This window comes from Arachis ipaensis, chromosome B05 (assembly GCF_000816755.2).
Source record: "Arachis ipaensis cultivar K30076 chromosome B05, Araip1.1, whole genome shotgun sequence".
Lineage (NCBI taxonomy): Eukaryota > Viridiplantae > Streptophyta > Magnoliopsida > Fabales > Fabaceae > Arachis > Arachis ipaensis.
In genome coordinates, this window is record NC_029789.2 from 14,231,451 (window position 1) to 14,244,991 (window position 13,541).

General features: G+C 36.7%; 1 protein-coding gene across 1 annotated transcript; it reads right to left on the bottom strand.

Annotated features, from left to right (window-relative positions):
* Positions 5,559-9,210, bottom strand: LOC107643028 (pentatricopeptide repeat-containing protein At4g11690-like). The gene is made up of 3 exons (XM_021123106.1): positions 8,674-9,210; positions 6,059-8,199; positions 5,559-5,894 (listed from the first exon to the last, which is right to left on the bottom strand). The coding sequence occupies exons 2-3, from the start codon at positions 7,736-7,738 to the stop codon at positions 5,757-5,759; spliced, it is 1,818 nt and encodes a 605-aa protein (XP_020978765.1). The 5' UTR covers positions 7,739-8,199; positions 8,674-9,210; the 3' UTR covers positions 5,559-5,756.

Here is a 13,541-nt window from a genome sequence, read left to right on the forward strand (position 1 = left end):
TGGCACGGAGCTGCGCCTTACTTGGAGTCACCAGTGTGTGTTGGTGTGCATTGCTTGAGCACTGCGCCTTACTTGAGTATATCATGCGCCTAACTTGAAAGGAGTAACTTCTCTTGCGTGTTGTTGTTGAGCATTGCGCCTTAGGCGCAGCCTAGGCAGAGCTTCTTGAGCGTTCTTCTTTCATCCTTGCGCCTAACTTGAGAAATCTCAAGTTAGGCGCAACCTTGGCTGTGCTGGTGGAGAAGAAGTATAAACTATTATACATCATTGGAAAGTTCTGGAAGTTAGCTTTCCAACGCCACTGAAATCACGTTCATTGGACCTCTGTAGCTTGAGATATTTAGGTTTGAGTGCAAAGAGGTCAGGATTGACAGCATCATTCGCCTTCTTCTCTTTTTCTGCGGAAACTCCATCAAATCCAGCCAAATGCTACCTAAAGTAAATAGAATTTCACACGACTCAAAGTAACATCTATAGTGGCTAAAAGATAATTAATTCTTGATTAAACTCAACAAATTAAATGCAAATTCACTAAGAAAAGATAGGAAAGATGCTCACGCATCACAACACCAAACTTGAATTGTTGCTTGTCCTCAAGCAACCAAACTAACATAGGCTTAGGATGTGAATTTGCATGAGAATGAGAGTTCGATTAAGCTCATGTCTCTTCTTATAGTGGGGTTTACAACTGCAATCCTGAATAGTTTTAGCATCTCACTCTCCTTTGAATCAGAAGGATGTCACTGTCATTCGGAATTAGAATCCGGATAATATTATGAATTTTCTAATCTTTTGTACTTCAATTTAATCCTTGAACACAACAAATTTCCTTTGATTCTCTTTTCTTTAGTGCTTTACACCTTGAGCCTAGCCGTAACTTTAAATATTGTCTCAAGCTTCACTTGACACAAAAACACCACAAGCACTTAACTGGGGAACTCTCTTTAAGTTCTGATTTTTCTTTCAGTTAATCCCAGACAATGGTGCTCAAAGCCTTTGGCATACTCTTGTCAAATGCATTTGATCTTGACTCTTAGTGTTCTGTCTCAAGGATTACTTGACACAATCACACCACAAGCATATGACCAGGGAAACAACTCTTTGAGCTTTTAATCATGTCTGACCTCCCTAGTCATTGATGCTCAGAGACTCAGACCTTGCTTTTATTTTTCTTTTGCTATTTCTTCTGCTTCAAGGATGAAACTTTCACTTATTGCAGAGAATTCATTATAGTTTTCTAAATTCCTATTTCTTATACATCAACATTCTTTGATTCAAATTCAAATATGCATTGTTCATGTCATGCATTCAAAGTCACAGAAAATACCACCACATTTGGATAAATGAGACTACTATTAAAATTAAACTCAATTTCTCATGCACTACATTTTTTTTCTTTTTTTTTATTTCAAGCTTAGTGGGTAATACATGAGACACCTTTTAACATTAAAGCAAATCAAATAACAAAATAGACAGTAAATTAAATTAGAACCTAGGAATTGAAAATATAACTGATCATGCAATAACAAAATAAAAAAAAACAGGAATATAACATAATAAGAACGGGAGAAAATATAGAATGAAAGAAACTCAACCATCTCAGTTATCCTAGTGGCCATCTCATTCTTCTAGTTGTGCTCCTCTGTGAAGATGATTTGCCTCTCTTTGGTGCTATTAAAATAAACAGAAAAGCCAAAAAGCGAAGCGACAACACCAAACTTAAAAATTTGCTTGTCCTCAAACAAAGAAGAACTGAAAACAGAAAAGGACATAAAAAGATAAACGGAAGAGTAAAAATATATTATGATAAAAGAAAAATAAAATGATAAAAGAAAATAATTAAAATATATATAGTATCTCTTTATTTTTTTGGTTTTTTTTTTTATATATATATGATGGTTAAAGGTGAGGTCAATGAGGAGGGGAATAAATGGGGAATGTTGAAAGAAAGAGAAAGGGGAATATGTGATTGATTTGGGGAGGATTTGGCGTGGGATTTGTGTGATTGGATGCTAAATATATATATATTTTTTTTTTTTTGAAATTTTTCACGCTAAACTTGGAAGGAGCGTGGGTCTTAAACCAAAAACATGCTAATTACGTCGTATGCCACGCTGAACTTGGAATTCTCCAAGTGCAGCGTGGGCTTGGCAGAAGCTCCCTTTTTATTTTGCACGCACATGCCACGTTGAATTTGGAGAATTCCAAGTTCAGCGTGGAACTGGCAGAATCAACCTCCTCCAGAGTGTTCAAAAATTTTTCTAAATGTCCGATTCCTGTTTTAAAATTTCTGCATGATCAAAACACAAGTAAAACAACGGAAAAACAGTAAAAACTAAATAAAAATCAAATAGATAATAAAACTAATGCAACGGAAAAATAACTAAGGATACGAAATTATCGGGTTGCCTCCCGACAATCGCTTCTTTACCGTCACTAGCTTGACGGTCAGCTCCTCTAAGGATGAGGATCATAGAGGCTCAGCTCTTCACCCCCTCACTGTGAATCTTCTCCCTGTGTCCCTATAAAGTAGCTCAATATATTCTAGAGAGAGAATTCTGTTTACTGTGTAAGTGAACACTGGATTGCTAGTCAACACCACTTTCATTTCTGGGGAGAAGCCTTCAGTGAGAATCTTTTTGTTTCTCCATCTCCTGGGTACTTTCTTCTTTTTGGGGACCTCCTCCTTGGTGGATGATGCATTTCCGACACCAAACTTAAGTTTGATGTCAGGAGAAATTTTATTGATTGTCACTAAAGGAGGTTTGGGCTGCAGATTCTGCTGTACATCATCAGGAGGTTCTTGAAGGTTTGGATCAATAAGTTCAGTCTGCATGCACCTCTCTTCTTCACCTGCTGAATGTATATCTTTGAAGACATGAAAGACTAGTTGCTCATTATGCACTCTAAGCACTAATTCACCTTCTTCCACATCAATCAAAACTCTTCCAGTATAGTAGCTAGGAATAGTCTTCCTAGAATTATAGAGGCATTCTCATCCTCCCCTGTGTCAAGAATCACAGAATCTGCTGGGAGGAAGAACTTACCCAGTTTGACCAAGATATTCTCCACTAATCCGTATGCAGACTTTATAGATTTGTCTGCCATCTGTAATGCTATCCTTGTGGGTTGTGCCTCTTAGATTTGCAGCTTCTTCATCACAGACAAGGGCATTAAATTGATGCTTGCTCCCAGATCACATAACGCTTTCTCAAAGGTTGTGCTCCCAATGGTGTATGGAATTTGAAAGCTCCCTGGATCCGGCATCTTCCTTGGCAAGTTATTCTGAATAATGGCACTACATTCTTTAGTCAGGACCACTGTCTCATCTCCCTTTAAAGGCTTTTTCTTTGACAACAACTCCTTCATGAATTTGACATAGAGAGGCATTTGCTCCAAAACCTCAGCAAAAGAAATATTTATTTACAACTTTCTGAAGACTTCCAAGAACTTTGAAAACTGCTTGTCCTTGGTCTCCTTTTGAAGTCTCTGAGGATATGGTATTTTAGGCTTGTACTCAGGAGCCTTTGGTAATGTAGGATAAGTGTCAAGAGAGTCTGGGAATGGGTTGTCCGCACGCTTTGGAGGGACGTGCTCTACTTTTTCCTTCTTCTTCTCTGGAGCTTCTTTTTCAACTGGCTCCTCATTAACTTATGCTTCCGTACTTGCCACTTGACCACTTATCAAGGTGATAGCCTTGCTTTCCTCTCTTGGATTTAGAATTGTGTTACCAGGAAGGCTATTAGTGGTCCTCTGATCAATTTCATTAACTCTTATGGCTAATTGACCCATCTGAATCTCCAAGTTCTTGATTGATGCTCTGGTTTCCTGTCTAAAACTTGCTAATATTGCTTCCAAATCATTGTTCTGCTGGGGCTGAGAAGTTGCTTGCTGAGATGACTGAAACTGGTGGTTATTAAAATTATTCTGTTAAAAACCACCCTGAGAATTATTATTAAAATTCTGTAGCCTCTGAGGTTGCTCTCTCCACCCAAAATTTAGATGATTTCTCCACCTTGATTGTAGGTCTTAGAATAGGGATCATTATTGGGATTTTTAGGAGCACTCCCCATGTAATTGACCTATTCAAAAGAAAATTGAGTATAATCATAATTCTCATTTAGCATAAAATTACCTGTCATGTCATGAGGGACCTCTTGAGGTGCATTCTAAGTGTTGACAGCTAAAACTTGCATTCCACTCAACTGTTGAGTAAGTAAATTTATTTGCTGAGACATAAGCTTGTTCTGAGCAAGAAGAGCATTAACCGCTTCCACTTCCAAGACGTCTCTCTTCTGAGGGGCCTCAGAGTTTACAGGATTCCTGTTAGATAAGTATAAATATTAGTTGCTAGCAACCAACTCAATAAGCTCAATAGTTTTCTCCGATGTCTTCTTCATGTGTAATGAACCACCTGCAGAATTATCTAAGCACATCTTGGACATTTCACCCAAACCTTCATAAAAGATATCTAGTTGGGTCCATTTAGAGAACATGTCCGAAGGACATTACCTAGTCAGCAACTTGTACCTCTCCCAAGTTTCATAGAAGGTCTCACCATCCTTCTGTCCGAAGGTCTGAACCTCCACCCTAAACTTAGTCAGCTTCTTTGGTGGGAAGAATTTAGTAAGAAACCCAGTGACAACCTTATCCCAAGTATCCAAACTCTCCTTGGATTGAGAATCTAGCCACAGCTTTGCTTTGTCCTTCAAGGCAAATGGGAAAAGCATGAATTTGTACACCTCAAGATTCACCCCATTAGTTTTCATAGTATCACAAATTTGCAGAAAATTAGAGATAAACTGTCTAATTGGCCGATTGCCGAATTGAACTGTCTGCTGCTGATGCTTCCTTCATTGAGAAACAACAGCCTCATATTTCTGCTAATGTTTATGTTTCGAATACACTTCTGAGAGGATAGAAGCCCTAATGTTAAGCAATATACACGAGTGAAATGTACTTCACCATAATTATGATAGAGCAAAGTGCTTGTACAACATAGAACATGCATACATAAGCCAAATTCAAGATCTAAGTGAATAGCATTCTACTGCACAAACAACTTGCTTAAGATTATTTTAATTTATCAGATAAGAATAACTAGATCTTCCAATGGTTATAGAAACAAGTAATGACAAACTACAACGTAAAAAGCAAAGACTTGCCATAGGAAGCAAAACAGCAATGATGCATTGACATTTGACAAATATACATTATAGCCATTAACAACACAACGTGCATTCAAAAGAATTGATCATGAAGAATTAACTTTTATTAAGAGTTTAATTAATCAAATCAGCCACTTTGAACTCTCTATATCAATGCTATACTGCCATTAGGGCTTAATTTTGGGAATAAAACAACATGAAGCTGTTATACACAATGTTGCCATTTGAAACGACTCGTTGCCAGAAATAGCTTTTAGACAGCGACGCAGATAGACGCAGAGGTGGAGATAAAAAAAAAATAGAAAGAGAGAGAACGAGTTTAAGGGATGAACCAACCTTGATCCATGCGTTAAAGGGATTTCCGGTAGCAGCTAAGCCACCAACCATCACCGAATGTCGACCAGGACCACATCTTCAGATGCGGGCAAGGGATGTGCTCATTAGTAAATACAGCAAAGTAAGTTGCGCCAATTCTATAAATAGTTTTGGCAGCTCCATCAAATGGAGTTGTTATGACCACCTCCATCAAACTTGTCTAATGTAACTTGCTCATTCACGCCAGCAAAGCTCCAAGGTTGTTGCACCACTTTAACTACATTCAAGTAGGTGGCTAGTAGAATAGTTGATTTGTCTCGGTTTATAACAAATAAGAATGATTGTAAACATTCTAAGATTCAATTTCATACGGCATATGCAGCTTCCCATTGTATGCCAAAATGCAGAAATCTGCACTCAAGATATTCTATCGTAATCAAATTGAGCAAGAAATAAATTAAAAAATATTCTTAAATGAGCTTGATTAATTATCATAATTTATAGTATGATATGAAGCAGAATGGAAGATAAAGTAAAGCTATGAATCTGTTATATTATTTTCATGGCTATTGTACCAGAACTTCACTTTTGGCTCGGTAAATCATATTGTACAAAGAAACTGAGGGCTCCAATCCTGAATTTATCATCTTCTGTATGAGAAACTCCGCTTCCTTCCACTTTCCTTCCTTGCAAAGAAGCCCTATGGTTGAACAAAAGCTAGCCAAATTTGGAACCATTCCATTGTCAATCATTTCTTTGAGTAATCTAAGAGCCCTGTAAGAGCTTTCTTCTTTGCAATAACCATGAATCATGATATTATAAATGACACTGTTTGGTTCCAAGCGCAGCTCACCCAATGATTTGAAGAGCTTTGATGCTTCTTTCATATTACCGTTCATACAAAACCCATGCAAAAGGATACTACATGTAAAAACATCTAAATTTAAACCAGACTTCTCCATTAAAGACTTTATTTCAAATGCTTTGTCCATATGATTTAATTGTACAAAAGCATCAATAAGGATTGTATAAGTCACTTCGGAAGGAGCAATGCTTCTCTCCTCCATTTCCTTGACCATGTTAACAGCTCTATCCAAATTTCCAATCTTACAATACCCTGCAATCAAAGTATTGTAGGTCACCAATGATGGCGATAGTCCAATTGCCTTTGATTGATTAAATAATCTAACAGCAGTGTCCATCTTTCCAATGCCACAAAAACCATTGATTAGTGTATTATATGTAACTAAATTAGGAGTTAAGCCAACAAGATACACTTTATCAACCAACTTTACTGCTTCCTGAAGCTTCTTCAATCTGCACAACCCATCAATCAAAATATTATACGTTACAATACCATATGCCACACCTTTCTCACGCATTTCATCGAACACCTTAAAAGCCTTATCTACATTCCCATCCTTACAATATTCTTTGATGATACAATTGTAAGCATAAACATTGGGCACCGTTCCTCTCTGCTTCATATTTTCATACATTAGAAATGCTTCCTTTTGAAGGTCATGCTTGAAGAACCCGTTTATCAATACACTATAAGTGTGCTGATTGGGAACTAAGCCCAACCCCTCCATCTTACAAAACAACTTCTTTGCCAAATGAACATCACCAATCTTGCAACAACCATCAATCAAGGTAGTGTATAAGACAACATTTGGAGAGAAACCCATGCGAATCAACAAAGCCAAAAGCCAAAAACTCTTGATCAAGTCACCAACTTCACAGCAACCCTTGATCATAATCCCGAAACTGTAGACATCCATAGCAACCTTACCCTTCATTTCATTGAAAAGTAGCCATGCTTTACCAAAACAATTAGATCTAAGGAGCAAGATCAAAAGGTTATTAAAGGTGTTTGATGTGGGAAAATGGGCATTACGAACCATGTGGTTGAGGAAACAGAGAGCTTGATCAGGTAAGTGAGAATGAACATAGGCATTAATGATTGCCTCGTAGAGAAGAGTGTGTGTTGAATTATGAATGAACTGGGTGTGTGTGAGTTGGTGCATGAGTGATGATGGAGAGAAGAAAGGAGAGGAAATTCTGCCGGAGATGAGGCGGAGGAGAAGTGAATGGGCATGGGAGAGCATGGCAGAGGAGAGAAGATGGTTAAGAATGAAGGAAATAGATTGAGGGGTGTGGTGATGGTTTAAAGAATTGAACAAAGAAAGTGCTTTTGTTGGAGGCATTTTCACCATTTTTTGAATTAGAACCAGAGCTTTGTAACTATAACACATGATTTCTCCTCTTCACATTTTACACTTCCAGATACAGAACATATAGTGAGACACTTTCAAGTGTTTGAATTTCAGAACCTTGTGAGAATGAGTTGGGCTTCAACAACAATAACATATCATGTGGAGCCCAAACCCGAGTTTTAGTAAAGGCCGAAACTGCAGATGATTAAAAGAAAAGAAAAGATACAGAAAGGTATGGCTAATCCTAGCTGGAGGTGCAAGCATGTGAAATAAATCAATAAATAAATAAAGCAGGTACAAGCAATATTATGTACTGGTGTTCACAGTGCAGTATAGTTCGGTTGTTAGAGGAAAGGCCATCCAATACATTGAACAAATATTCCGTTGGTTTTTTATCTAAGGCTAACCAAACCAAACTAAACCAATTGTAATTTGATTGATTTGATTTGGTTTTTCGGTCTTCCTGTTTCACCAATGTTGTCACTTGTACTGTTATCAAACTGCAGTAATATCAAAAACAATAAAATAAAATAAGAACAGAGAACACTAAACCAAAATTGAAATTAGAACACCAAACTACAAGTTAAAATCAAATAATTAAAAAACAACCACAAAAGTTAGAAAACAAACTCAAATCATAACAAAAATCTAAGAATCAAGAACAGAACAGAAACTGGCAATGAAAAATAGATGCAGACAAAACTTAAGAACAAAAATCAAGAACAGAATCAGCTCAAAAACATAACAGAAAAAAAAAAAGCAGTCGAAAATCATAACCAAAAAACAAGAACCAAGAACAGCAACCAAGAAAACACTAGAGAACTTCAGAAAATATCTCAACCAAGAATCAAGAACAAATTAAAAATCAAGAACAAAAATCAAGAACTGAAAAAATTAAGAACGGACCAGAATCAAATCAAGAACAGAAAAAAAATATAAGCAGGGAAAAATCAGACAAAAAATCTAGAACCAACCTGAGTCAAAGGCTCCATTCTTGATGATGCTGATGATGTGGCAGAGTGCAGGAAAGAGAGGACGAAGACACGGAAGTGGTTGCCAGCTGGAGTGCGCTGCGATGCACGGAGGACGACACGGGATACTGCTGCGTGGAGGACGACACAGAGGCTGCTGCTGCGTGGAGGGCGACGGAGAGGGAGCGCGACTACGACGAAGGGAGCGGGAGAGGATAGGGCTGACAGAGAGTTGAGGAGGGTGGAGGGAAAGGGGATAGGGCCTCCGCGGCTGCTGCTGTCCGGCGGATGGCAGAGGAGATTGAAGGACGAGGGGTTGTGTCTGAGGAGTGAGGACTGAGGAGGTCTGGGGCTGGGCGGACAGGAGTGTTCGCGGATAGACTTAAGGGAACAAGGGTAAAATTGGAGGTTTCACTCTGTTTAGATAGCTGATGCCTGATGGAACAAAAGAATACGAGAGAAAAAGAAATAAGTAGAAAGAAAATAGAAGATTTTTTTCATGTGTTGGTTTTTGGCAAGGTTGTGAGAATCGGACCGGTCAATAAATTGGTGAGGACACTGGTTTAACAGTTTAATGGTTTGACCGGAATTTAATCGGTTTAATTAAATATTAAACATATAAATTAACTAATTTCTAACTTGATAAAATTTAAAATTTCACGTAATAAATTATCTATAATTTAATATTAGAAGTTCACAAACAACTTCAAAGTTCATAACTAAAAACAACAAAACGCACATAATGACAAACACATAATGTTTTACTATCAAAAGAAACAATTATTAACAAGTTCTCAACTAATCAAAGGTGCAACTCATCACAAATCATAATCATTATTAAGTGTTTCAATCAGGGTTGCAAGAACCGGACCGGTCATTGAACCGGTCAGATAACAAGTTCAATGATTCAATGGTCCAACCGGAGTCTAATCGGAGTTGAACCGGTTTCATTAAATATATAATACAATTATTAAAAATTCAATATACAATTTTAAATATACAAATTCAATAATTTCTTAATTAATAAAATTCAGAAGTTTATAATTTGACATAATAATTTATTCATATTTTATTATTAAAATTCTATAAAATAAAATTTTTTTAACTAACTTCTAAATTATAACAAAATAATCAGCAAGAAAATTCATCCTTAAACTCATAATACTTTGGTACAGAATAAACTGTTGATTTAAATCAATGATCTGTGTCTAAAGTTCATTCCAAGCTAGACAATGTCCATCAAAGCTGGTTAGAGATCTTATCTCTGCTTTCTGAGTATCGACTGGCTACTATCTGGCAGGAACTTCAATAAACAAAGAAGCGAGGCAGAAAACTAAAAATTGGTCATTGCAATAAAAGTTTAGAATCACAAACTTACACCTACAAATTTCAATCCATCAGCAACAAAAAAATTCAGAGTTACAGCAAATTTCAACAACCACCTTTCAATCTATTCAACAATAAAAGTCGGAAAACTTACAATCACAATCTTACACTTACACTTAAAAATTTCAATCCATCAGCAACAAAAAAAAATTCAGAGTTACATCAAATTTCAACAAAAACCTTTCAATCTATTCAACAACAAAACTCAGAAAACTCAAAATCCAAATCCAAATCCAGAGAATCTAGAAACAGAAAACCTAACCAAAACAATCCAAACTTAACCTCCAAACTAAATTCAAAACCATATGAGCAGCAATCCAACTCAGAACAGAATCCCAATTCAGAAGCCAAAATCTTAGAAATTGAAACTGAAGAAGCAGTGGCTTAATTATTACCAGAGACACGGCGTAGGAGGAACAGCGGTGACAGAGTAAGCTCGGAAGAGGATTATTTTTGCGACGGCCAGGCCCCGAGCAGTGACTTCACGGCGAGGCTCTGGGCAGAGATTCACGGAGGAGAGGATGCGCTTGAAGAGGATTGAGTAACCGTTTGCGTGACATAGAGGAGAAGAGGATCGAGGACGAGGACAACGACGGCACCCTCTGTCACTGCCGATGACAACGATCACAGAGGCAGGCTTCACGACGAGCACAGAGACGGTGAACACAAGAGTGGCGGCGGCTGGGGGTGACGATGGCTGGTGGGGATCATCTTCAAAACAAACAGCCGGTTTGGCCAGTTTTTAAACCGATTTTTTGCAAGGCGATTTTGCGTGTCGAACGGACCGGCTATATGACCAGTTTTCGGTTAACTTGGTCGAACCGGCCGGTCCAGTCCGATTTTCAGAACATTGGTTTCAATATCTCCATCATAAACAGGTAATCCAAAGCCACCATCTTCAAAAGTACCACCAAAAGTTTCAAACTAATTTACTTCAAATCATAAAGCTAAGGCTAATTTATACTTTTGTAGGTTCAAGTCAACTAGGAAATGATCATAAAATTACAAAATTCAAAAACTAGTGAAGAAATTAACATATCCATCAGATCATCTTCAAAACAAATTAACGGTAACAAACCTTCTTTGAACCATTTGCTTTAAGCCAGTTAACCGAGGCCTCTATATCCTTTACAGCGCCTTGCCAATCGATCCCATCCATTAAATGTTGGGCTTTTGCGACATCAAGACCAACCTTTCCTCTATACCATCAAAACCGGACTGGATCGGTCGGTTCGACCAAAAAACTGATGAACCAGATCTTATACCGGTCTGGTCCGGTGATTGGACCGCACAAGGTCAAGAACCGGTGCGAATCGGTCAAACCCGAAATGAACCGGTAAAAATCGGTCAAACTCAGAAATAATCGGTCCGACCGAACCGTTTCAATTTAAAAATTTCCTTAAAATGAAATGGGTTCGAACCCCCCTCCCTCAAGGAGTTAAAAGGTAGCCACAACCACCAGGCTAACTTGCTTGTTACTAATATATATGCAAATTAAAATACATATTGATATCTTTCAGCAAATAATTTACTTCTATTTAATTTATTTTAATTTTAATTATAAGTTCACTCATTTTTAAATTAATTATATTTTTATTTAACAGTAATTATAAACTCACTTATTATTTTAATTATATAATATCTATTAATATTATTTTTCAATGAATACTTATAGTATATAATAGTATAATAGATATAAACTAATTAATAAATTATTAAAATTCGAAAATAATACTTATTTTAATATAAAATCAAAATAAAAATATTTATGATAGAGTAAAATTAACAAAATACTTATTGTTTCTGTTCCATATTGTTTAGAATAGTTAGATATTTTTAAAATATTAGTAAAAATATGTATTTTAAATTTTTAATTCTAAATTTTGTTTTTTATTTACATAGGACCGGGTCAATCGGTTCAACCAGTGACCCACCAGTTGAACCAATGACCCAGTGACCCAGTAACCTAACCGATTCGATCACCGATTCGGTTTTGATAACTATGCTCTATACATACTGGAACAATGGAAGCAATTTTCTGACCAAAAAAAAAAAAGAAAAAGAACAATGGAAGCAATTTCAATTTTCATCAGTTATCCAATTGAAGATTATAACATCATATAACGGATAAAGAATTCAGATCAGCAAATCTTATGAAAGCACCGTTATCTTACTCTAGAATAAGAGCTTTAAATCCGAGACCTAGCTGAGAAATCTTGACAGCATGATTCTTGATTTCAAAATCCACACCCCACCACTTCTAAAGAACAACAATTCCAGGAGCATCTTCTTTGCCAACGACGTATGCATCAAATGTTTAATAATTGAAAATAGATACCGCATATTAGTAACCTAGAATTTGCTTAGAACAGGTACATAGCATACGCAGAGTAATATTGCATTCGATACCCTAGAATTTGCTTAGAAAGATGATATTGAGGACACAATTTATAAAGTGGATGTACACAATAAAACAAAGACTCCGAGTCCAGAACTGAAAACCTGAAAAATGAATGGGAAAGGGAGAGGGAAAGAAGACTAACAGTGTTGTCCCTTTGGATGGTGATTTTGTTGAAAGGGGAAGCAGAGTGAGCCATTGAGCGGACTGAGAAGCGCGGTGGCTGCGGGATGCGGTGGCGGCGGGCTGCAGTGGTGGTGGCTGCGGTGGTCAAACCCGTCGCTGCTGTGGCTGCAGGACGTGGAGGCTGCGGGACGCGGTGGCTGCGGGATGCGGTGGCGGTAGGCTGCTCGATTGGTGGTGGTGGCTTCTATGGTTCTCAGAGAAGAGAGAAGAGATGAGTTGCTGCTGAGTACTGACTGAAGAAGATGGGTGGTGGTGGCTTCTATGGTTCTCCATCTTAATTTGCAACTTGGCATAAGGTATAATAAGCCTAAAATTTTGTTTATCTGATATGATATATTTTGTAGTTTTTGGTTGAATATTTATTGCTGAATTTTGTCTAAAACTTATGATTTTTGTGCCTTTTTGCTTTGAAACTCCTTCTCTAAAAATGTTCCAAAACCTGCATTGTCTAACTCTTCTTTTTATAAGAGACTTCAGTTTCTTGATTTGAGTAATAACAGATTATGAATTGGAATATAAAATTCTAGACTCATTTTTTCATATATGAAAAAAATATTAATATTACACAATAAAATGGATGTTTGTACGATATATACACTACTATAATATCAGTACAAATCGTAAGTTACGTTTTACATTTTTATTTTTTTTCTTTTTTTTTTGGTTTTTAAACAATACAAAACGCAGGTTGCGTTTTATTTAAAAAAATGTTTAAAATAAAACTTGCAAAAACGTAAGTTGCGTTTTGCATTTTGCTACTTTTTAATAATAACCAAAACGAGGTTACGCTCTAGTAATAATAATAGCAACAACAGAAATACTAATACTAATAATCTAATAATAATATAATAATATTAATAGTACTATTATTCCTATTTCCTAATATTAACTAAACAGTAAC